This window comes from Peromyscus maniculatus, chromosome 8 (assembly GCF_049852395.1).
Source record: "Peromyscus maniculatus bairdii isolate BWxNUB_F1_BW_parent chromosome 8, HU_Pman_BW_mat_3.1, whole genome shotgun sequence".
In the NCBI taxonomy this organism is placed as follows: domain Eukaryota; kingdom Metazoa; phylum Chordata; class Mammalia; order Rodentia; family Cricetidae; genus Peromyscus; species Peromyscus maniculatus.
Window position 1 is genome coordinate 29,822,174 of NC_134859.1, and position 25,769 is coordinate 29,847,942.

General features: G+C 42.4%; 1 protein-coding gene across 4 annotated transcripts in view; it reads left to right on the top strand.

Moving 5' to 3' along the window:
- The window catches only part of Clint1 (clathrin interactor 1), a 58,064-nt gene that overhangs the window by 10,792 nt on the left and 21,503 nt on the right, over nucleotides 1–25,769 (top strand). For 2 of the 4 annotated variants that reach the window (XM_076578198.1, XM_076578195.1), the window contains exons 2-5: nucleotides 20,947–21,051; nucleotides 21,571–21,667; nucleotides 23,731–23,839; nucleotides 24,686–24,850. In XM_076578198.1, coding sequence (XP_076434313.1) covers nucleotides 20,947–21,051; nucleotides 21,571–21,667; nucleotides 23,731–23,839; nucleotides 24,686–24,850 — 476 coding nt within the window. Of the gene's footprint in view, nucleotides 1–1,053; nucleotides 1,642–20,946; nucleotides 21,052–21,570; nucleotides 21,668–23,730; nucleotides 23,840–24,685; nucleotides 24,851–25,769 lie in introns of those variants that run through there. The other 2 variants (XM_076578196.1, XM_076578197.1) reach the window with 2 other exon arrangements.

Genomic DNA, 25,769 nt, shown 5'->3' on the forward strand with positions numbered 1-25,769 from the left:
CCTATAACTTCTGTGGGCACCAGGCGTACACACATGCAGGCAAAACATTCACTCACATAAAATAAATCTTTAAAATAATTAATATTTTTTAATTTGGGGCTGGAGAGAGGGGCAGTATTTGAGAACATTTGCTGCTCCTGCAGAAGACCCCAGTTCGTTCCCAGCACCCACATGGTGGCTCAACCATCTGCAATGCCAGTTTTAGGGGATCAAATACTCTTCTAGCCTCTCTCTGAACTCCAGGCACACAGTTTTGTTTTTTTTTGTTTTGTTTTTTTGTTTGTTTGTTTGTTTGGTTGGTTGGTTTGGTTTGGTTTGGTCTGGTTTGGTTTTTTAAGACAGGGTTTTCCTGTGTGGCATTGGCTGTCCTGGAACTCTGTAGACCAGACTGGCCTTGAACTTAGAGAGATCTGTCTCTGCCTCCTCAGTGCTGGGATTAAATGATGTGCCACCACTGCCCAGGAGCACACAGATTATTTTTTAATCTTTAAAAAAATAATAAAATCATTTTAAAGTACCTTTTATTGTTTGACAATTTCATACATATATACCATGTATCTCAACCATGCCCACCCTGACTTCCTGCTCCCACGAGTTTAATGTTCTAATAAGAAAAATAGGCTACAAAAGTCTAGGTGCATTCTAAGGTAACAGACCTGGAAAGTAGTCTAGGCTAAAATCTCATCTACCTTTAGGACATACATCTTAAGTCTTTGCTAGTCTTTCCTAAGAATCACCTGACAAACTTGTCTCATTCATTATCCTAAAGGTAAGTTACTCATGTATATCTTTTGCAGATTGAGTCTTACCTGGAAAACGTATTTACTAATTAAGACTCAGAATCAAACTTGACAGCCTTCCACAAAAGAGAATTAGACTGTTCTCCTGCAACATCCCATGTACCATCTTTACATTACCTGACACAAAATGGAGGGAAAAACAGACTATTTCATATGCGAGAGAGGAAATCTTCACTGTTGTCATGCAGGCATTCTCTGGCATCAGTCTCAAAGAATGTTGTCCCTTTTGTGGGAAGTATCACAATGAAGAATCAGTCATCAGTGAATAACTTCCAGAACTCTTCAGTTTCCCAGTCCTTTGGTTTTTGTACTATGGTTACTTTGATATTCCCATACTGATTGGCTTACTATCTACTTTTTCCTAGTGTTTCTTATGTTCAGAATGGACCACTTAGAAATAGCATCTTAGATTTGTATCTACCTGTCTAGATACTGTGCTTTTCTAATCCGTTCCAGATATTTAAATGTTACATAGTAACTGGATACACTGTTGAGAGCTTTCTGGTATTCAACAGATTTTTGAGAAGTTTAAGTTTCTAAAGAGCTCTGCAGAGTTCTCGACAACATGAAGCCAGACCTTAGGGTTCTAGTGGACTCTGGGATTCTGTGAAGTTACACATGAAAAAGAAGCACTATAATAAGGGATGCTTTTCCAGTTTGGATACTTCAAGTATAACACAAAGCCAGACTCTTGGAAGAACCAGGCAGAGCCAAAGCCTGATAAAGATCCTGCTGTTTAGTCATGACTGCTGAAAGAAATTCAAGTGAGCTACCAAACTTGGAGTCAGCATCTAAGTCACAAGCCAGATGACACCCCTCACTGGTGATAAGCTGCTCCCAGGTGATTCCTAGCCTCTGTTGATAGCAATGTACGTTTGTTAGGAAAGACAGAGTCCTCTTTTGCCCTCACTAAATAGTCCAAAGTCAATAATTTGAAATATAATTATTTTGTTGTTTTACCTTGTTAGCCTTTATGTCAAAAAAGCCAAGCCTGATCTTGAGGATTTAGTAATGTATATGAGTTCAATCACAGGTAAAAATGAAAAAGAGGCTGGATGCAGTGACACACATCTGTCATCCCAGCACTTGAGAGGTAGGTCAGGAGTTCAGGGTCAGCCTTGGCAGACTAGCAAGTTAAGTTTGTGGCTAATCTGAGCTACCAAGACCCTGCTTGTGTTTCCAGAGGTGGTGTCCTGGACATTCTCCTGTTGAAATACATAGTTCCTATTGTCTTTCTGTTGGGAGTGTTTTAGAGTCATAGACTGCCAATTTAGTGGATATTTGGTGCTGTATCTGAAATTCATTGGCCAATAGTGACAACAGTTTATAAGTGATAGAATCAAAGTCCACAAAGGGAATTTCCTACCTCGTAAGTACTGGATGTTTGATCATTCTGTTATATGGCTTTCCTTTGGGTTTTTTTTTTTTTCAACCTTAGAGTAAGATAGTGCATTTGATAAAACTACCTTAAATGTTTTAGGTAAGGTACCACCTAAAAAGATAGCCAGTCATGAGTGTAACAGAGCTCGTCAGATTCCTTTGGGTTTCCGTTTTATTTTTTCATGAGTGCTGGTTGAGGTCATTGGAAGGGGAGACAGCTGCTTCTGTGTGAAATCGGTATAGTTTGCCTCTGGATCTGTTAGAGGATTAAATGAGCTGATTTATTTGGAAAAGATTTTATCATTGTGCTCTCAGATTTTTTATTCTTCAAGTTTTTTTTTTTTTTTTAATTTTTTCACTGAGAGATAGCTTTAAAAGTTATAACCCGGGGTCATCAAGGTGGATCAGAGGCACTTGTCACCAAGCCTGATAATCTAAGTTCAATTCCCAGAACCTATGAAGTAGCAAGAGTGAAGCATCTTCTGTAAGTTGTCTTCCGGCCTCCATATTTAAAACCTTCCCCAACAGATTTGTAAGAATTTTGCCAAAGCTATGACCCAAAGGGTTTAAAGTTACATAATGACAGTATTTTTCAGGTTAGTTTTAATTCATAGGAATTTAAATTTTATTTACCCAAGCATGGTGGCACAGACATTGAATGCCAGAACTGGGGAGGCAGTCTGGTGGGTTCTAGGCCAGCCAGAGCTACATAGTGAAACCCTGTTTATAAATGGATAAGTAAGTACAGTATGGTATTTTTATAGCATTTTAACCTATTTTAAATGTAGCAATTTTACTAATGACTACTTCATTATGTATGTAATTCCAATTAGAATTAGAATCTCATGCAAATAAAATTCTTAGGCTATGTTCATTTTTTAAAGTACCTTGGGTATTTGACCTGTTTGTAAAACAGTTTAACATATGATACCCTCAGGTGAGAATAACACCACACTGTCCTTTCTTTAAAAACAAACAAAACAAAACAAAACCCACGAGTTTACTGAAAAGCAGCTAGTCTATGCATACAGCATTATTGAGAGAGGTCATGTAAGATAAATTGATCGTTTTAAACTGTTTGGTAGCACATTGCAGCATGGACAGTAAGGGCATTTTCTCACATAGCCCAGGCTATCCTAACATTTAATGTGTCAGCAAGGATGATCTTGAACTTCTGATCCTCTGCCTCCCCACTGCTGGAATGACAGATGTGTCCTCACACTCCTGTTTCTATGTAGTGCTATGGATAGAACCTGGGGCCTCTGCATGCTAGACTAGCACTCTACCAGCTAAGCTATATCCCTTGCCCCTGATTAACTTTAATTTTAAAATGTATTGTGTGTGTGACACACACACACACACACAAACACACACGAGTTTATTGCACCCTCCGAGTCCAGTAGAAGGTGTCAGAGTCCTTAGAACTGGGCTTAGAGTTACAGATGATTATGAGCCACCATGTAATGCTAGGAACTGAATCCAGGTCCTCTGCAAGAGCAAGATGTGCTCTTTACCACTGAGCCAAATCTCCAGCCTACCTCTTTTTTCTTTTTTTTAGAATTTTATGTATGAATATTTTACTTATATCATTTTCACCCTTCCTCCCTCCCCACCAGCTCCTCCCTTGACCTTCTAAATACATGACCTTTCTATAATTATTATTTTTAGACATACAGTCACATATCTAATATGTAGGAATGTATACATATAGGTGTATATGTAAAAATAACCCGAGTCTATTTAGTGTAGTGTTGCTCATATGTATATGTTTAAGGTTGACCACTAAGGTTTGGAAAACCTACCAGGATGCTCCTTGTCCTTGGAAAAAACTAATTCTCCCTCTCTCGGCACACTGAATGCCTGTATTTCTTCACCTAAGGTAGGGACTTGTGAAATCTTCATGGTCCACATTGGTGTGTCAACAGGTGTTGTCACCATGCAGGTCTTGTTTCAGCAACCACACTGTTAATCACGTGGGTACAGCCTAACCTGTCGTGTCTAGAAGACACTGTCTAGCAGCCAGTGCCCTGATTGTTTTAACTTTTGCTTTTTGAGATGAAAGTTGTAGAAATTATGATGGGGCATTCCTGAACCCCTTGTCCATAGTGGCCAGCATTTACATGCTTGTCTATGTTCCTCCCCCTCACCCCGTGTGTCTATAGACACATTTTGATCTGCCTGAAAAGAGGTTACTTAAATCGTGCCCCTCTTTTTTTTAGTGCCTGTAGTGTACAAGCACTCTACCAGCTAAGCAACATCCTCAGCCTGGCTTCATGTTTTCAGATAATAAGAGAGCACGGTTTGTGGAAGTGCATAGCAGAGATTCGGAGGTTAAAAGCACATCTATGTATCTGTTGGTTTTTTTACCCACAGCAATGCAGTTTGCTTTCCTTAAGTCAATTAGGTACGAACAGACAACAATCAAAGCATATTTGTTCTGATTATGTCAATAAATGGCTCTCAGAGAAGGCATTCCTGCTAGGAGCACTTCCTGTCCCGGTCACACCTGTGCTCCACACTCCTGTTGCACTGGCAGCCTCCTTCAGGTTTAACTGATTACTCAGTAAGAGTCTCAATCATGGCAGCAGTGTGCTCATTAGAATGCTCGATGTTGGCACTTCATTTAGCAACTACAAGTGTGAAGTAGCTGCTCCTGAACTTTGTGTAAGTAAGGATTGGCAGGTGTATCTATAGATAGTCTGAGGTTATATACTGTACTTTCCTTCCAAAGTAAGCATGCAGCTTATTTGGAATATGAAATCATTTTGAGTAAAGTTGGAGAGGAACTGATTATATGTTGGGTAGCATTTTCCCACTAATTAAAACTGTGTATGCCAGCACTCAGGAGGTTGAGGCTGGAGAATCATGAGTTCTTACTTTGTAGCCCAGGCTGGCCTTGAACTAACAATGTTCCGCCCCAGCCTCCCAAGTGCTGAGATTATAGGTCTGGACCACTGTACACAGCACAGATACAGTTTCTTAATTTACTTTTTTCCTCTGTGTGTATGTGTTGTATGCATGTGTACCTTCGCCTGTGGGGCCAGAGTTTCGTATTGGGATGTCTCTCATTCACACCTATGCTCCATACCTTCTTTCCCCTTTGAGACAAGGGCTCAGTGAAAGGCCAGTTAGCCCATCTGCCTGTCTCCACTCCTTCAGTGTTTGGTCACAGTCATAGATGCCAGCTTTAACTTGGTTCCAGGGTTGTTACACAGAGAAACCCTGTCTCAAAACAAACAAACAAACAAACAAAAAGAATAGAAGAGCTGGGCTGGGAAGATGGCCTAGTGGATAAAACTGTTTGTCATGCAGGCTTTCTGGGTTTAATCCCCAGAATCTGTGTAACACTGGAAGGAGAGCACTAACTCTGGGACGTTGTCCTCTGGCCTGCACTTGAGCACTGTGCTGTTCGTGTTCTTCCCCCACCCCAATTCAAAAACAGTCTTAAGGGAAAGAGCTTGAGCCACAGGTGTTGCTCCTTTGGTAGATAATCATTATATGGTGAGTGAATATGAAGAATATTTTCTGTGCACACATATGTACACAAACCCAGAACTTTGCATATTCTATTCAAAAATTCTGTCATGGGACCTGTCCTTTAAGTTTGTTCTTTTTTAAAAAAAACAACAACAGGTCTTCTGTTTATTTGTTGTTTTGGGTTTTGTGTGTGTGTGTGTATGTGTGTGTACTTGCTTGTGGGACTCAGTCCTCTCCTTGTACCATGTAGGTTCCAGGGACTAAAGTTGGGTTGTGCGGCTCAGCAGCAAGTACCTTACCCTCTAAGCCTGTCCTTTAACTTTCTTCTTTATGCTTATGTAATCTGTGATGAGTAATCAGATGAAAGGCAGGTATCTCGTGGCAAATGCCCACATCCAAAGGAACAGAGTGTTATAACAGGGAATACAGGAAACCACGGGATAGGTTATTGAATGAATAATTATCTTTTACCTGGAGCTCTTGTAGGTAGGTACTGGAGTTGTAAACCTGTTTAGGTAGAGGCACAGGTGAAAACAATAGTTGGGGCTGGAGCGATGGCTCGGTGGTTAAGAGCACTGGCTCTTGCAGAACCTCTGGGCTCAGTTCCCAGCCACCCCCATCAGTTGGCTCATAAACACCTGTAACTCCTCTTCTGGGGATCCAACACCTTCTTCTGGCCACCGTAGGCACTGCAAACGTGGAATATATAGGTAAGCAGGCACATGCATATACATATAAATAAAAGTAAGTTCTAAGAAACAGTAGACATTCAGGAGAGTTATGAAGAGGCTGAATAAAGGGTTATGGTGAGGGCTTTCCCTCTGAGAATGTAGTGCTTCCAGTAAGACTAAAAAGTGAGTACCTAAGGAGGAGGGAGTGGGCAGGGCTTCTGTGCGGACAGTGGGACATCGTGTGGCAGAGCAGGGAAGAGAAGTGCTAATGGGGCTCTGTAAATTATTTGTGTGCAGTCTGGATTTGCCTACATGTTATAAGACACCCATGAGGGATTTTGAAGAGCAAAGGAGCAAAATGACCCCAAATGTGTCCCTTACTCCTGGTGCTGAGTTGTATATTGGTTGGGGAGGGTTGTTGAAATCGTGACTGTGACAACACTGAATAGCACAGGTTCTAAGGCCACACTGCCTGGCTGAACTTGGGTCCTCAGCACACCCATTGAGTGGTTGTGTGATGAGTGAGAGACTTTACCTCCTTGTACCTCAGTTTACCTTCTGTAAAATAGAGATAGTAATAAAACCTGCCTTCAGGGATCAAATAAATTGTTACCCAGTCTGTTGGAGTTCTATGTGTTAAAAATTTATATTATTTTTATTTGTATGTAAGTGTATGTATACACACACAGAGGTGCACACACACACACACACACACACACACACACACACACACACACAGCACATCTTAGTCGCTGTTCTATTGCTGTGAGGAGACACCATGACCAAAGCACCTCTTATAAAAGAAAGCATGTCACTGGGGCTGGTTTACAGTTTCAGAAGTCTAGGCCATTGTCATCATGTTGGAGAGCATGGACATACACAGGTAGACATGGTGCTGAAGAAGTAACTGAGAGTTTTACATCCTGATCTGCAGGCAGCAGGAGAGAGACTGAGCCTGGCTTGAGCTTTTGAAACTTCAAAGTCTTTACCCAGTGACACACTTCCTCTAACAAGGCCACACCTCCTAATCCCTCTCAAGCAGTGCCACTCCCTAATGACTAAGCATTCATGTATATGAGCCTGTGGGGGCCATTCTTGTTTACACCATCACAGTACCTGCATGTGGGTGCCAGCACCTCCTTCTGGCTGCCTTGTCACCTGATGTAGGTGCTGGGAACTGAACTCTAGTCTCTGGAAGAGCAGCAAGCACTCTTCACCACCAAGTTTATATTTTTAAAAACAAACAAACAAACAAAACAGTGAGCAACAAGTACAGCCATGTTATAGGGGAGAAAGTGAAGCCAGGGATGCTGTGCCTTGCTGTTGATTTGCTGTACTTTGGAGAGAACCCAAGAGTCGTTATCACTATACAGGCAATGGCAGCTTTGTGCAATTCTTCCATGGGAACAGATTGTGTGGAGAACACAGTTCCAGCGTGGAAGTGTTTTAGTAAGCATGCTTCCATGCAAGGAAAGAGACATGGGAGACTTTTCTCCACGTGTTAAATGACGTCCATGGCTCTTCTTGTAACATTGAACACGAGGAGGGAGGAGGCTTAATTCAATGTTCAAGTATCCCTTTGAGTGGTAGGTTTCAAATTTAGTTCTTCGGTTATTTCTTTGAGACACATAGCTCCTGTCCCTGAGGTAATTTCAGGTGACAGCAAATTCCATCCAAGCCCCAAATGACCCCTGCATTGAAACACTTCCATGATGTCTTTAAAAGCAGCATCAATAACCGCTTCCCTCCCATGCAGTGCTGTTTATTAGGACATTCACTCATTCATCCTCTGTGTGCTTTGGGTGGATGTGTTTTAATCTCCTCTTGGTCTCCCTTCTTTACCTTCCAGCCAACCTGTGTCTAAGATAACGTAATTTCATTTATGTATTCACTTCTCCAGTCAGTTTTAAGTGTCCATTTATCTGTTTCTGGTGCTAGGAATTGAACCTTAAGTCACCAGTGCATAAGATAACAGCAGTCAGTCCTTGTTAGGTTTTGTAAAGTTATCAACAGAGTTAGCAAGAACCAAGCGCTTGCTCCCAGCTAAAAAGATCGAGTTAGCTTTTGTGAACCTGAGCCACAGCATTTGCTCCATTGGATCCATAACCTTCTAAAAGTGTGTTCCTGATGTAAGACACTTTTTTATTTTTTTAATAATTTATTTACTTTTATTTTGTGTGCATTAGTGTTTTGCCTGTTATGTATGTATGTTTGTATGAAGGTGTCGGATCCCCTGAAACTAGAGTTACAGATAATTGTGAACTGCCATATGAATTCTGGGAATTGAATCCGGATCCTCTGGAAGAGCAGTCAGTGCTTTTATTCACTGAGCCATCTCTCCAGCCCCGACTCTTATTTTATATGTAGTATCTATCTCATTGAACCCCTGTCCACAGCATTGTAACTCACATACTTCTCGGGGGCCCTCTTGAACTTAGAGCAACACTGGACAGCACTTGCACACTGTACTTACTGCCTTTGTGGGCTGTTTAAACAGCAGGATCATGGAAACATGGTACTGAATAGACAACTGAGTGAACGAGGGCACAGTGTTATCTTCCATCTCAGCTGAGAACCAGTGTGATGGATACTGCTTTGCACACACATGTCCCAAGAGATCAGTACAGCACGTGACTGTTGCAGTTTAGGTCTTGGTCAGTTTGCAAGTATGGAGTCCACAAAGAAGGAGGACCACACTCCACCCTCGCCTGCTGCTCCACAATTAACAGCAAACTACAAAAACAGCAGCCTTGGGAGAGAAGGGAAACTGGTCGGGATGTAATATATGAGAGAAGAATTAAAAAGAAAGAAAAGGTACAAAAACAAACAAAAACCCAGCAACTTTAAAAGCCCAACCAGAAAGCATCAGATTTCTGCTGATGCTCACTGGTGTACTTGGGAGACTTGCTTCTCCATCCTGAGCCAAGATTATGTGACTGCACTTAAGCATAAAATTCACCAAGAAGAATCAGAAGTGGAAAGCACTGGCCATCAGAGCTCATCAAGAACTTTTCATTAGAGACTAGAGCAGTAGTTCTCAACCTGTGGGTTACGATGCCTTTGGGGTTGAATGACCTTTTCAAAGGAGTCAAATATCAGATATCCTGCATATCAAATATTTACATTAAGATTCATAACAGTAGCAAAATCACAGTTATGAAGTAGCAACAAAAATAATTTATAGTTGGGGATCAATCAGCACAACATGACGAACTGTGTTAAAGGGTCGCAGCATTAGGAAGGTTGAGAGCCACTGGGCTAGAGCACTCTGCTCTTTCTCTTTGTATCTTTTGTGGTTCTTGTTGCAGCTGAACTTGACACAATCTCTAGTGTCTTATGCTGTCTTTAGCATTTTCACTAGTTGAGGAGACATTCAAACCAAATCTTTGTGTGTTTCCTTGAACTTCTCCAGCTAATGTACACTTGGTATCAGTTGACAGAACTTTGGTTGGAACCAAAGATTCCAAACCAGCTGCCTAAGCAGCTTTCTTTCTAGGCCCTTGGGTCACTGAGATGTTCTGTGCTCTTCTGTCAGTCTGTGGAATTCTTACCACCTTCACTGCTTCTGCTTGCACACTTTGTCCCCAAGAGGCAATTCAGTCACCTTTGACCCTTGCTCCTCTGCTTCATCTCCTGGTACGTCTGTCCTCCTTAGTCACAGCTGCCTATTTATTTAGTTGTTGTTGTGGTTTTGGGGCTATTCAGTAAAGGTTTGATGTTTGCCGTCACCAAACCTGTTCCAGGACTTGGTGATTTAAGTAAGCACAATCCTGTCATAGTCTTAAGTCCAGGGCAGGGGAAAGAAGCAGGCCTGCAGCAGGGTGCTTGTTTTGGTTTCAGTTCACTTGTAGAAGGCAGATATAGACAGTCTCCACTTGTTTGGGGCACTGCAGGAGGGTTTCTTGGAGGAAGTGGCATTTGTAAAACCTCGTGCTGATATAGTTAGCTGTGGAGCAAAGGACCTAAAAACAAAAACAAGAAAACTCGAGCAAGCAACCTAAAGGTTGCTGAGTCATGAAATCAGAGAGGTAAATTGCTATCCAGCAAGAACCTTACTTCATGTCAAGGACATGAGTAGGACATGTCAAGGCTTCGAATTGAAAGCAATGGGGCGGGGGTGGGGGCCCCACTTTGCAACTTAAGTAGGACTTATATGTGAACAAGAGTTCCCTTTGACTCTAGCCTGGTAGGAGTTTGTAAATAAAGGCAGAAATACTAGTTAGAGGACTTTTGGCAGTCCAGGTGGGGAAAAGGTGACTGAACTAAGATAGTGCTGCTGTGGGCGGAAGAAGCAGAGATGTATGCTGTAGAGAATATAGGAAAAGGCATTGAGAAGATCTGGATGAGAAGAAGGGCTGATGGATGGAGAGTGTGAGAAGTGATCAGCAGCAACACTCAAGCTCTTAGCTCACTTCTTAGGTAGACTTGCCCATGGATGCTAGAGGAGGATGGCGTTTGAGGGAAGGGGTTGTGTGCTGGTTAACATGGCCACCACTGCATGGTAGAAGGATGACTGAAGGGACACACTGGAAATAGCTTGCTCCTGGGTCCAAGAGAAGAGCCTGTATTCTTAATATGGAGTGAACAGGCAGGCTGGAAGCATTCCAGCTATTGCATGTAGCCTGCCCAGACTTCTGATGAGCCCTGAACTCATATTCTTCCTTGTCAAATAATACAAAGAAAAATACCATTCTTTTGCCTAAAAGCGGCTCTGGTTACAAGAATAATCGTTTTCACTCTTGGGGTTTGAGGAATTTAATTCTTTTGTAAACATCACATGCATCTTTAATTGGCATTTGTGAACAGCATTACACCTCTTTATGAAGGGGCAGCACCCAGAGAAGCACTGCTGGTCCAGAGTAAGGCCATGTGGTGGGGCCATCCACCCATCATCCCTTTGTGCCATATAAAATTAACACAAAGTGAAGGGGAAGGTGTTTGGCATAAAATGATACGGTGGAGATTAGAAATTAAAATGTAAAGCTAAAATACAAGAATTTTGAAGGGACTGAAGTAAAGGTTAAATGCCTTCTTTACAGCAGTGTTAAAAAAGAAGTGGGGCCTGTTTACACAGACATTAGCAAGAGAGTTAAAGTAAGCTAGCACAGCCAATACAGAGAAGAGTATGGAGACCTAAAGAGAAAGTTAGGCATACACGGGCTGGAGAGATGCCACAGTGGTTAGAGCACAGCTGCTCTTTCCAGAGGACCAGGGTTCAATTCCTAGCACCTACTGTCTGTAACAGTAGAGATTCGGGGGTTCTCACACCCTCTTTAGGCCTTCTTGGGCACCAGGCATGCACATGATGCCCAAATATACATACAGGCAAAACACCCATACACATAAGTTTTTTTGTTGTTTTTTGTTTTTTTAAGGTATCTTATTTAAAAAAAAAAAAAAACAGCCATATGCCTCAGTAGCCCCACTTACAGGTCTATGTCCAAAGGAAATAGTCTGTTGAGGAGATAAACAGCACTCTTGTGTTTATTGAGGCGTTCACAGCAGCCAAAACATGCAATCAACTGTGTCCTTCAGTGACTATGAAGACAATGCACATCTCCACCATGGATACTCTCCAGCCATAAGAAGAGGAATTCCTGTCGTATGCAGTAGCCTAGATGAAACTGGAGGACTGGTGAGGGAAATCAGCTGGATCCGAAGATCCCCCAGCTGTCAATAGTGAGAAGCTGACCACAGAGGGCGAAACTAGAGGGAATAGTGTTAACCAGAGGCTGGGGAACCAGGGAGAGTGAAGAAGAGGAGATGAGTTTGTTGTTACAAAGGTACTCGGGGCTCTATGCATAGTGACACACTCCAGTAATCCTAGCCTCAGGTAGTGGGCCAGCCTGGGCTATGTAGCAAGTTCCAGATAAACCTGAGCTACACAGTGCGATCGTGTCTCAGAAAAAGAGGTGTTGGTGGTGTGGATAAGAGCACTTCCCAGTATGTGGAAGGTCCTAGGTTGATCCCCAGCACAGTAAGCAATACAGGAACAGGAAAGAAAGACAGATAAAGAAGTTCTGCCGAACACTTGCATAGCAGTGTCACTGGGTAACGTGTGCCCAGTCCTTTGAAGTGGCCAGAACAGACCTTCCGAGTGCCTCACCACAATGATGGGTGTGCTGAGTCTTACCTGGTGTATAAATGCATCAAAACATGAGGCTGTCTGTATGTGTGTAGTTTTGTGTCAATAACAAGTAAGGTAAGAACATAAAACTAGCAAGTGGGGAACGGAAAATGACACTCAGGAGCAATTGAGGTTTTTAAACTCCACCAAAAATAAGTGAGACTTGAGACAAGTTAAAAGGCTGAAATCTGAGCCGAGAGTTAGAGATAGTTTTTTTTTTTTTTAACTTTTATTATGTATGTGCATAGGTGTATGTATGCACACAAGCACACCATGGCACACACTTGGATGCCAGGGAACAATGTGCAGAACTTGGTTCGTCTTCCATCATGTGGGTTCCAGGATTGAACTCTGGTTGGCAGAGTTCAATCTGGTCTGATTGAACTCTGGTTGGCAGAGTTCAATCTGGTCTGATTGAACTCTTGCTTGGCAGCAAGGCCCCTTGCCTGTAAGACATCATGTACTCTCAAAGAGGTGTAAAAATAAAAAAATTAGGACTACAGGAAAAGTCATCCCTCAGAAGAAAATAAGAAATTAGCTAATAAGAACAGTGAGGTGAACGTGTATTTGACGGTTTGATTTAGGCACTTATATTTACAAAAGTCAAATTAAAGGGGGTTTGGGGACACTCAGACAAGATGTGAAGGAAAGAAAAGATGTCTAGGAAGTTTGAGGAATGTACAGTACTGTCCCCTCTGGGACCCTGGGATGAGCCATTAGGCTGGGCAAGTCTGAGAAGCAATACAGTTGGGAAGTTTCTCTGCAGCCAACGCTGCCCAGCTCCCCAGAGAACCCTCTTCTCGGGGAGCACCTGTCGTCAGTCCCCAGTGAGTTTTCACAGAACTGTTTAGATTATGCTTCGAAGAAAATAAAATGATTTAAAACCTTTAAAGTCACTAAGAAACATAAAAGTTTTTTAAAAGCAGAAAACAGAGAAATGGTTGTGGCTGTCATCCCGAGAGACTAGTGTCCTGGTGAGAACCAGTTGTTCTGGCTAAGGATTGGAGCAGTGAGCGCAGCCGTCCATCTGCAGACGGCACTGCTGAACCAGGGAGCTGGGGAGACTCTAGCACGCTTACGTCTGTCCAGCCAGCCAGCACCTGCCTCGAAGATGGGCAGGTCTGGGTACCGTCTTCTCCTCTGCTTTTTCATTGTCTAGAAAATACTGGACATAGCGGCCATCTGTCACCCCACTGTGCTCACTGGCGTCTTGTTTTGTTTGGAACTTTGATTTGGTTTTTGGTTCTTTTGAGTCTTTTTCTCCATGTGCATATGTTTTTATACAGTTGTTAAACACATTTGGATAATTTTGTTTTGTGAGTACTTTTTCTGGGGAAGGGATTTCTTAGGGTTGGAATTTTGCCCACATGGGAGTCACTTTGTACTCTACTTCTTATTGTGTGTAATTTATTCTGTTTTGCTAGCCATGAGAAGCTTGATCTCTCGGTCTTTGCTGGCAGGGTGTCTTTCTGGAAAATAGTAACTATGCCATATCATGAGACAGCTCTGTGGTGATGGCTATTTTGTACGTTTGCCTAAATCATAAAAGTAGTACCCCTCCTAGGAAGTGGGCAGAGTTCCTCCCAAACCAGTAAGACCCAGTGACTATCCAGATATTTCCTAGTATAATTTATGTCTTTGGAAAGGAAACGGGGTTTTCTGGCACTTCTGAAGCCCCTTTTTCAGCCACACACCACGTGGCATAATTACTTACATGGACATTGGTTTGGATGTTTTTAAGAGCCCAGAATCCTAATACTTAGGATGTTGGTTAGTTTTGGTGGTAGGGATTGAACCCAGGATTTTGTGTTGTACCACCAAATCACACTCCCAGCTTCTGCTAATTATTATTTTTTTTAATTGAGTTTTACTTTGGGTTATGTGGATACACGTCTGTATATGCTGTGGGTGTGAGTGCAGTTGCCCACCGAGTCCAAAAGAGGATGTTAGTAGCAGGAGTTACAAGTAGTTGTAAGTTGCGGGAAGAGGATGCTGGAGAGCCCTCTGAGAGAACCGGAGAACCATCTTCCCAGCTCTCTGCTAATCATTTATGTCTTTGAGACAGTCGGGATTCCCATGTATTCTGGCCCTCCTGATGAGGGACTTGATATCTGTTTCTTTGTGTTTGTGACCAGTTATCTGATAGACAGCCCAGACAGGAAAGGGCTCTTCGGCTCATGGTCTCAGTAGTGCCAGGCCATTGTGGCAAGGAGGTGGAGCACAGAGGTTCACGTTATAACAGCCAGTAGAGACGGAGGACCTTTCCCAGTGACTGACTTCTTCCAGAGAGACCTGTAGTTTCCAGAACCTCCTAGAATACTGCCACCAGCAGGGGCCAGGCTTGTGACACATGAGCCAGTAGAATGTTTCATGTTCAGTCCATACAAAGTCATATCTAGGGTTAAAAAACTCAACCTAAAAACAGGAAGTGATATCAGAACTCAGCTAACTGCCCGCACATGTTGTTAGGTCACCCCAGTAGTGACATATGGGGACTTTTTAAATGAAGAAACCGAGGCCTGCCAGTGATTTTTGTTTAGAGATCCTAACAGTAGGTACGCACCGAATTCACACTTAGTAACTTACTGAGTCACTGATGGAGTAAATCTATATTGCTCTGCTCTTACACAAAATGGCTGTCAATGGTGAAGTAGCTTGATGAAAAACACGTACGTGTATGTTATCTTCTTTTACTGAGGTCTTGTGTGTGGAGTAGTTCCTGGAGCCAAGGCCCATGTGAAGTCTGAGAATGGGCTGCTGTTGGGTAGCTTGTTTTGCTTAGTGCCGCTCACCCTGGAGTGTAAGGAAAGGAAATGGCGTCTTCCTACAGCTCAGGGTTTAGTTGCTGACATCAGGGTATTTTTCTTGGCTTGTCCCATTCATGTCATTTTCTTTGCACATCCGTTTCATAAATTACTCAAGGATTTTCCTGAAAACTTGCCAGAGTAAATCACCATTAGCAGCAATCAGAAAGTTGGTGCCTTGTGGAAACAGGGCTTCTAGTTACATTTTAGGACAGCTTTAGACTGAGAAATGAATAAACTGGTTTTTATGAATCTCAGAAATGTATACATGGCTTTGGTTAGCGTTGCCTTCTCTACATTGACATGGACTAGTGGGAATTTTCCTGGAGTGTGAGGTATGTGATGGTTTAAGCAGGGGAACAAATACTTCTTTAACTCACACATTTAAATTCCAGGTTTGTGAATGCTTCCTCCTCTGGTCCCTTCCTCCTTCAAGACAGCATCTTATAGTCCAGGCTGCCTTCTCAACCTGGGGCCCTTGTAGGTGCTGGAATGACAGGTGGGTCAGCAGGCCCAGCTGGGAGTGCTTATGTTTTACTCTTGGGAGTTGTAGAGAAAGACAGTTTAGAACCAGAAGAGAAAGTATTAGGTGGTAACATCAGTTCACGTCCGCAGCAGCTAAATTAACAGATGATTCTTTGACACTGCATTTGCCTCTGTGATGAATTCTAAAGCATAGTAGTTTCTTATTAGAATTTCTGTTCAAAGTTTTCATTTTTAACAAACTGGAAAGTTTGTAGCAAAAACATAGTTTATACTTAGATAACTGACCCAGATCTGCTGTGTGTGGTTGAGAACAAGGCACTTAGCCCAGCCTCTTACTGCGTTCCACCTCACAGCTCAGGGTGACCTCTAACCTGGGGGCCTTGGGGAAACCATCTCAAAGTCCTCTGGGGGCTGAGAACAGTTCTCACCTGTTGAGAGCACTGTGCCTCCTGCAGGGAACTTGAGTTCACTCTGGGATCCAGTGCCCTCTGCTGGCCTCAGAGAGTGTGCTTCCACGGACGGACGGACACACGAGGTTGATGGCAGCTCTGTGGAGTCAGTGAGAGAAGTGTTCTGCCCCCAAGAATGGCATGTTTTGACAAATAAGAACGCAGGTGGCTGTGAGTATTGGCCACCCTGTTCTGAGAAGACAGCAGTATTCCCAGCCCGCTCCCAGGATCTCTGTAGCCTTTGCATCGTTCAGACTGAAGGCACACAGTCTTTGTCTGTCAGGTGTGTTAGGGCTTTGTTCTGCCCGTACCTTTTTCTCCCTTGCAGTGATTGTTAGGGACCCTGGTGGAAAGAGGAGCCTGCTTCTGCAGGTTGTCCTCTGACCTCTGTGTATGACACAGGCAGAGTACATGGGTAAGAGAGGAGAAAATTTACTTCTAGCTCTTTTTTTAAAGAAAGATTTATTATTTGTTTATATATGTGTGTCTTAGTGCCTCAAAAAGTCAAAAAAGTACCAGGGCCCTTGTAGCTGGAGTTAGAGGAGCTTGGTGAGTGGACTGCCCAACATGCGTGCTGGGAACTGAACTCTGGTCCTCTACAAGAGCAGAAAGTGCTATTAACCTTTGAGCCATCTTTCTAGCTCCCATTTTTTTCTTCTTTACCAGACACTTTGTATTTAATAGATGCTAAAAAAACAACTCTGTAACTGAACGTGTCTTTATAGGTGATTTCAACATTGTATTCTTTGAGCAATACGGTGCCTGTACTTGATGTCTTCTTGTGTCAATTAACACTTAAGGACATTTTCTGAGGCACAGTCTTACAGCACAGCCCAGGCTGCTGTATTGATCGTGATCCTGCTGCCTCTGTCTCCAAAGTGTGGGTGTTGCAGGAGTGTGACCCAGCCTAACATTGATATTTATCAGGGAGCATAACTGTTAACACAAAACTTCCTTATCAAATTGTCCTTTTGAAGTTCTTCTGGCATAGATGTTTTAAAGGTGACTTAGATGTTGCCTTAATTCTCAGTTCCTCTTTTAAAACTATTATTCCAGTTATAGGTATTTCGATCTGTGCAGTGGTACACTGTATAACACTGGGTAGACATACTTTGGTTGCTGCTTTGCAGCACTTATTACCCAGGAAAAAGAACATTGGAAGTGCAGGCATTCTCTCTCTTGCTCATCCTAATGTCTCTAACCTATAATAGTTAAAATATTGCCAACTGTGACACAGAATTTGATGTGCATTTCAGTAGCGTGTTTTTTTTTTTGTTTTTTTTTTTTTAGTTTCCCTTTGTTAGAGTGAAATAATGTTCATGGGGATGAATTAGGAAAATCTGAGATAGTATAATGAGAATACTATTATTTGAAACTTTCTTGGAACTAAGTTATCGGGTCTGTTTCTGGCTTTCTGTCTTAAACTTGTACACTTGAATACAACAAAACACATTTAGAGGTCTCAGTGTTTCATGATCTTGGGGTGAGCAAAGCTTAGACTAAAAGGATGATGCCCTGTGAAGCTACAAACCCATTTGACCCCATTTGGGAAGAGAGAGAGAGTGTGATAAAAGTACTTGGTACCACATTGTTCATTCATTCACAGTTGGTCCTGAGTTCTTTCTATACTTTTTCTTGGTGTGTATCTTTTAGTAAAGCATGTTCTTGAAAATACCTTACAGAATATCAGCATGGGCGTATGCCAGGTTTTGTTGTTGTTGCCACTCATTTTTCCCTGAAGGTTTTTCTGAACATGGATCAGAAGCAGCATTGGCTATAAGCAGAAGCCCTGTGTTAGTGTTTCCTGTGGTAGTTCTGCCTCTCTAACCTGGCACTGACTAAGCAGGGTGTTTGAAAACGTGGTGTTTTACTCTTAATCAGGTGGTCAAGTAAGGGGAAGTGGGGATGAAGAGCGGGGCCACTGTCTGCAGACGGCCTCTGCAGCATCGTGGTCTCCAAAGGATGGTGCTGATACTTGCTCTGCTCTTTTTACCTCTAGTAAGAGCTTTGTAAGTCCAGAGTCTGGGTTCAGATTTCTACAAGCACAGAAACTACTTGAGTAACAGTTGCCCAGGTCCTGGGAAGCTGCTCTTCCCCTCTTGAGCTTAGCCAAACTCAGACCTTTCTCTAGAGTTTGTGTGTTCAAACACTGATTAGAGGGCCCCCTCTAGCGACTGAAGTAGTCAGGGACCTATGTCTCTGTCAGTCCCAGGAAGGTTTTGAAGTAAGCTACCTGGAAGTAAAGTTGTTTTTAATTTTATTTTTGAAGGGAGTTGTTTCTACTTTTAAAAAGTTACTGAATGGGTCCAAGTAATTGAGACCATTCAAGTAACGAAGAGTCAGCATGTTATTTTTACCTTTTTAGGAATGAGGCTGGACTACACAGTGTTCTTTATTTTGTTTTAGTTACAGTTGTTTCTGAGTTAGTGAAACTTAAAAAAGCTTCATTCTTGCTCATTTCTGAAAGCAGCCACCGTTTTTTTTGGAAAAGAACTTTTAAACAGTGTTCTTGTGGAAGTATTAGGTTTTCACTGTCACAGTGACGGCATAAGATCCTTCTGTGGATGTCTTTTATAACCAGCAGTATATTTTAATGGCTCCCATTGTTTTTGAGCTAAGGAAATGAGGAAATTCTTCAATTGCTGGCCCTTTGCTACCTCTCCTAAACACACCCCACTCCAGCATACAGGCCTTTAGCTAAGAGCCCTTGAAGGGCTCTCATTTGACCCACGGGCCTTTGTAGCTTGAACAAGGAAAGTAGTGTTGTGAAAACCTCAGCACTGCTGAACACTGAAAATAGTTCATGTGCACACGTGCAGCGGGCTCCTTCATCGTTGAGCGGAAATCTCTAACCAAATGCAAGGTGGATTATGATCCTAATTGGTATTGTTCCTTTTCCCAGCTGCATTTGGATGCTTTTAACTTCCCACAACCCTGCAGTCTTCAGCCCCCACGATAAACAAAAGTGGTGTAAAATCTGTTGTTATCAACAGAATCATCACTGGAGTTAGGAAAATCCGTTAATAGTCTTCAAGGGTAACAGGAGTTGTGGGCTCTCAAGGAGAGTAGTGTTCTAGATAACTTCTGGTCACACTATCACAGGAGTTGGTGCTCTCGGAAGAAGTGTCCAGGATTGAAGAGAACACCCGAGGATTTCACTTTTCCTGGTAGAGCAATGCTCTGGGTGCCCGTCTAGAAGCCAGCAGTGTTCAGTGACTTGAACTTGTGTATGACTAAGTTCTGACATCAATCTGTTTAGTGGTGTCTTACCTAAGCTAAAGTACCTGAAGGAGTGAATGGTTTAAAAGGTCTGAGTAGCAACTTCAATCCTTCCTTATTTAGAAAACAACTGTTTGTTTTGTTTTGTTTTTTTGAGACAAGATTTCTCTATGTAGTCCTGGCTGTCCTGGAACTCAGTCTGTAGACCAGGCTGGCCTCTAATGATATATACCAAAGGGTATACTGTGTGACTTACTATATCACGCACCGGCTTTCACGATGAGATTTTTCTTTTCTTTTTTTTTTTCTTCTCTCTTTCAAATTTTATTCTGTTTTATCCTGTGGGGAGGTGGTAAGGGTAGAGGGTGGATGGGAAGGGATGGGGAGATGAGTGGGATTGAGAGGCATGATGTGAAGTCTACAAAGAATCAATAAAAAAGTTAAATTGGGAGGGAGGAAGCCACATAGCAAAAGAGAGGAGGGTATATGAGTAGTAACTGTCCAAATCTGATTGTATTCATTAGTTCTAAGTTTTTATTTTGAGTGGAAGATTTGAATTGCCATGTTCATCTATAGACACCAAATGAGCACTACATGGTGCCACATTTTTATGGCTTTTCTTCCTTCAGATCCCATACACATGATGATGCAGTGTTCTCAAAAAAAAGGACTATTTTGCTGCCTTGTGTCTTACTCTTTGAAAGCATTATTGCTATAAGATGGTTATTCTGTTCCATAGTTAGACCTAGCGTTTCCTGAGCACTTCCCATATGTCCCAGACCAAGCTCGGCACTGTTTGCTGTGCTGCATTGAGGTATATAATCTCTTCCTGATGTACAGTTGAGCAAACTGAGATGAAGACAAAACAGTTTACCAAAGAGCACAAAATGGGATTGGAGTCCGGTCTTTCTGACTCCCATATTCTTGTCAACAAACTAGAAGTCTGAAGGAAAAGCTAAATACAGTTTCCCAAGAAAATATTATGTAGCCATTAAAGGTGTGGGCTTTACAGTAACTGTCTAGTAACTTAGAGTTTGTTGTATCCAACAGGGCTTTATAAGAAAATGTTGGTAATAGTTTTAAACAGTTGTAGAATCTTATCTTCAGATCATTTCTTTTTTAAATGTCACATAGATCAGAGTCCCCTGTAATCTAGTGTAAGAGAGTAGAATTCCTGTAACCACGAAACTGAACTCTTGTAAAGCATGACTAGGGAGATAACTGACCTCTAGGTTCCATGATGGACTCTAGCATGTTCAGTTGTCTTTGAGATTTGATCCGAGGCTGACGGAATCTCTCCTGTGTATTCTTGAAAGCTAAAATCTTCTTAGGATAGCGTAAGCCTGTAATGTGGTGTCCTTGGGGTGGCCTGTGCACAGAGCTGCCCTCCACCCCACCCCATAGAGGCAGCTCATTAGGACATAACGCTGGTATTGTGATTAAGTTTTCATGTATTTCGCAGTTTTGATGCTAATCTTTGTATCTATGTGTATGTGTGTGTGTGCACACACATGCATTTTTTTTTCTCTACAGCACCAATGTGGTTATGAATTATTCAGAGATTGAGTCTAAAGTTCGAGAAGCAACGAATGATGATCCTTGGGGACCTTCTGGGCAGCTCATGGGAGAGATTGCCAAGTAAGTGGTAATTTGACTCAACAGTGCAGAAAGAATCCAAGTGTCTTTACACAGAAAATGAAGTTTGTTTTCAGTTTTAAACTGTTTAACTACAACCATACATTCTGTATAATCCATTTTGATCATAGTGTGGAGAGTTCTAGGTAGATTCCATTCCCTTTAACAATTAGCTTTTAAAAATATGTCACTCAGGTTTAGAGGCTCACTATAGTTTCATGCAAATTTTGAAGAATATATATAAAATATTTGAAGTAAAAGTTACAAAAGTTTTTCTTGGTGATAATGTGGGGCACTGAGGCCATGAATGAACAGCTGGCAGAATGGCACAGTAATTCCGGGCCTTACAGATGTGCTGCACAACGTAAGAGGAGGCGTAGTTTAGGAGGAATGTCATTAAAATTGGATTAGGCTTGTTTTGTAAGCTAGTTGGGCAGTCTGGAGGACCTAGAGCAAGCCTGCCATCTACTGTCAAAGTTAACCTACTACAAATGCTTAAGGAAATAAATACCTTTCTTTCAGGGCTACCTTTATGTACGAACAGTTCCCGGAACTTATGAACATGCTTTGGTCCCGAATGCTAAAAGACAACAAAAAGAATTGGAGAAGAGTTTATAAGGTACGGTGGGAGCCACAGAGTGAGTGTTGACAGCGTCGAAGTGGCTGCCGTCCACGTCCTCTAAGTCCTAGACTTTCCCAAGACACAGAGAGGTGGCTGTGGCTGCTTACTGTGTTCCGTCATACGCAGCTCCTCATCTTACAGAGGTTTTGCAGTGCTTGTGTTCTTTTCAGTATTGAAGATTTTTATTATTTCTTCAGTTTTTTCCTACTCAGTTATTTGGATGCTTCTGAGTATTGACTCTAGTCATCTGCATGTTTACTGCATGAGCATTTGAGATGTAAACCAGCCTCAGGTTTGTCACTGCTGTGTACAATTATAATTGTAGTATAATGACATTCAGGACAACAAAGTATACTGGCTGGGACTGTGAAGTAGTAGACTTCCTGACATTCTCCTCTGTGAGCGTACTTGTTGTCAGATTCCTTTCATTTCATTTTGATTCTGTATTTCTAAAACAAGGCCGTGGTCTTTCTCTTTCACCATGTTTTCTGCTCCTCAAAATTTATTTCCAAAGCGTGCTGTGAGTCAAAATAGGATTATGTTAACATGCTGCATGCCAAAGCAGTACTCACACTGGAAATGAGATATTTCAACTTGGGGATTAAAAACCCGTTTTAGCCAGAGGTCTGTGTTGTTATTGAGTGTGTATGAGTGGTGTGCATGAGTGCACTTAAGTGTGTGTGGAGGCCAGAGCTTTGCCTCCTGTGTCTTCCTCTGGCCTTCCACATTATCTTCTGAGCAGGGCTCACTGAACTCAGAGCTTTCTGACTCAGCTAGTGTAGCCAGCTTGCTATAGGAACACCCCCACCCCACCCCCCCACCCCCACCCCCCTGTCTCCTAAGCACTAGGATTGCAGGTGGCAGCCAGGCCTGCCCAGCTTTTTATGTGGGTGATGGGGATCTGAGCTTCTGTTCCTGGGTTTGCATAGTGAGTACTTTATCCACTAAGTATCTCTTCAGCCACCCCTCCCCATTCTATGAATTTTGGGGTGGGGCAGGGAACAACAGGTTTCTCTCTGTGTAGCCCTGGTTGGCCTTGAACTCAGACATCTGTCTGCCTCTGCCTCCCAAGTACTAGAATTAAAGACATGTGCCATTATGTCCAACAAATTCTGTTTTTTTATGATGTTTGGTTCCTAAAATATTCTCTGGTGTTTCTATAAATTGCATAAATTTTTCTAAAATGAGGACTTTTAAATATTGTTGTACTAGTTTTTCAAAAAAAAAAAAAAGGAAATCTGAGTAATGGTGGCACAGGGTTATAACCTCAGCACTTAGGAGGCTGAGGCAGGAGCATTACTGTGAGCTAGAGGCCATCTGGGCTGTGGTAAGACCTGTCTTAAAACCAACCCCCAAAACTCAGTTCCTAGTAAAATGCAGGTCTGTGTCTACTCTCGGTCTCACCACCCTGCAGAGACCCTCAGACATGAGTCACTGGGAAGTGAAGTTCCAGTGGGAAAGCGATGAGGAGTTCCTGCTGTGCTCACAAAACTGCAAGCATCACCGCTGCCTGATGCAGCACCCGGACAGTACAGTGCCGAGAGAAGCCATGCCCCTTAGCATCCTTGAAGTTGACATGTTAGCCAAGTTTTCTGAAAGGCTCAGGGTTTTTTGAAGACTCATTAGCATCAGAATGAGATTTTTATCTGAGGACAATGGTGCAGGGTCCTGTAGAGACAGACTGCTCTGCTCAATTTCCTAGTATTTCAGCTCTGTAATGCCTACAGTGAAAGCTAGGTCATCCCCCAAATCCTGTGGTTCATTTGAATCACACACTTAGTGTTGAGTGTCAGAAGTACTGGGTTGGTTTGTTCTTTTAAATCTTGATTTAAAATGGCCACAATAGTTTGGAATTATTTATTGTACTAGATATCAGAGGAACTTCAGGTTGAAGTTCAGACTGTGTATTTTGGTCTAGCAGAAAGGGAAGGATACTCCTCACCACTACCATGAAGTTTTTCCATGTGGTAAGGTTGGAGTTTTGTGTTTGTGTTTAGCTGTGTACCAAAGCTCTTCCAGAGCTTTTTCCATTAAGTCATTGGTGCTTTATGTTTCCACAGTCGTTGCTGCTCCTAGCTTACCTCATAAGAAACGGATCGGAGCGAGTTGTTACAAGCGCCAGAGAGCACATTTATGATTTGCGATCCCTGGAAAATTACCACTTTGTAGGTGAGCAATAGAAAACCCTCATAAGCAAATTAAAACAGTAGTTGGGGTTGTCAGTCACCTGAACCAGCTTGGAAGCTTCTCTGCTCTAATTAGCATGTGACTCTTGCTGGTTGTGTGACGAGTGCAGAATCCAAGGCGTGGGGCCCTAGAGTATTAATTAGTGAAGACAGGAGCCTGCAGAAAGGACTGGCTTAATAACAACAGAACCAACACAACACGAGTGTTGGGTTTATATTAAAATATGCACTGGAGACTGGTCCCCTGTGGTGTCCATAAAGGAATAGCTTTAATCATGTGGGAAGAGAAGGTTAGAGCTCCAAACACACACATCTGTTTGAAGCTGGGCCCCCTCCCTCCAGATAGTATTTACTGGGCCTCGACAGCGAGGCCAGAGTGTGTTCTGAATGTGAACATGGCAGAGGACGGCTAGCGTTTCATTTTGTCGCTTGCCTTACTTATAATGACTGTAAAATGTCAGGGTTTAGCCACACTAAGTCCTAGCTAGTGTTCCCAAACTTGGGGAAATCAAGATACTTGGGGTGCTTTTAGGCATTCAGAATGTTAAAAAATGAGTGGTTCCTTTTTTATTAGTTAAAATACAATAGAAAACACTTCAGCTCTCTGCATTCCATATGTCACCATTTGTAAATCTTTCAGTAGATCATGGATTGATCTTGTTCTGTTGTCTAGGGTCATCAAGTCAAATTGGAATTTAATGTCAGAATCTGCCTCCTTAAAAATTGGAAGTTATTTTTGTAGCTGTTTTTATTTCTACTCTTTTCTGAAACAGTGTGGTGCACACTAAGAGAGGTCTTACGGTTTGCTTTCTCCTTTCCTGTCCTCAAGATGAACACGGCAAGGATCAAGGAATAAACATTCGACAGAAAGTGAAGGAACTGGTTGAATTCGCGCAGGATGATGACAGGCTTCGAGAAGAGCGGAAGAAAGCAAAGAAGAACAAAGACAAGTATGTGGGGGTCTCCTCCGACAGCGTTGGCGGATTCAGATACAGTGAGTATCAGGGCCAGCCGTGGCCCCTGGGCCTCCGCTTACTTAGCCTTGGGTGTGTTTTAAGAGGCATTGAAATACCAAAAAAAAAAGGGGGGGCGGGATGCAATTTTTTTTTCCAGGAATACACAGAATTCTAAAATATATGTAATATTTTGACTCCTGTTTGCCCGGATCTTCGGAATTCTTCTGTTTTTATTGTGGATCCAAAAAAAATAGAGTTTAGCTGATGCTGGCTAGTTAGATAAGTGCAAAACAAACATTTTGAGTTAACCAGAGAACAAAGAGGCGCACACCCTCCTCTTAGGATTGGCCTTCTTACAGAAGTAAGCTCCTCTAACAGTTTCCAGTTTAATCATGAGGTTGATCTTTCTAGTTCAAAACCAGTTTAGCTGTGGTTGCAAACATGTATGTTTCTTTAAGTCCATGAAGCTTCAGTTTCCTTCCCTTAATTATGCAGTGTATAGCGCAGGAAAATATGGCTGACCATATTATCAGCTCTTCTTGTGTGTCTGCTGTTCTTTTCTTTGTTGTTCATAACACAGTGAAGAGCAATTGGAAGCCAGGTGTAGGAGTACACACCTGTGATCTTAGCACTTGGGAGGCTAAGGCAGGGCAATAAGTTTGAGACTAGTCCTGGCCACACAGCAAGACCCAGTTTCTCTGTCCATCCACCTCCCCTCCCAGAAGGCAACTTGAACGTTTGTTTCTAATGTTTATTCTTAATGTAAAAATAGTACATTGGGTGCTTGAAGTACATATAAGTTCTTTTGGATAGCATGTCTCTTGGGCCTGGCCTGTCTTCTGTGAGCTGTGACAGTGCCTGGCCAGTGTGGGCATGTGCAGGCCCGTGCTGTAAGTGGCCTTAGCATTTGCTTGGTGAGGCTCTCCAGCTCCTGCACCTGTCTGACTTTGCTTACAT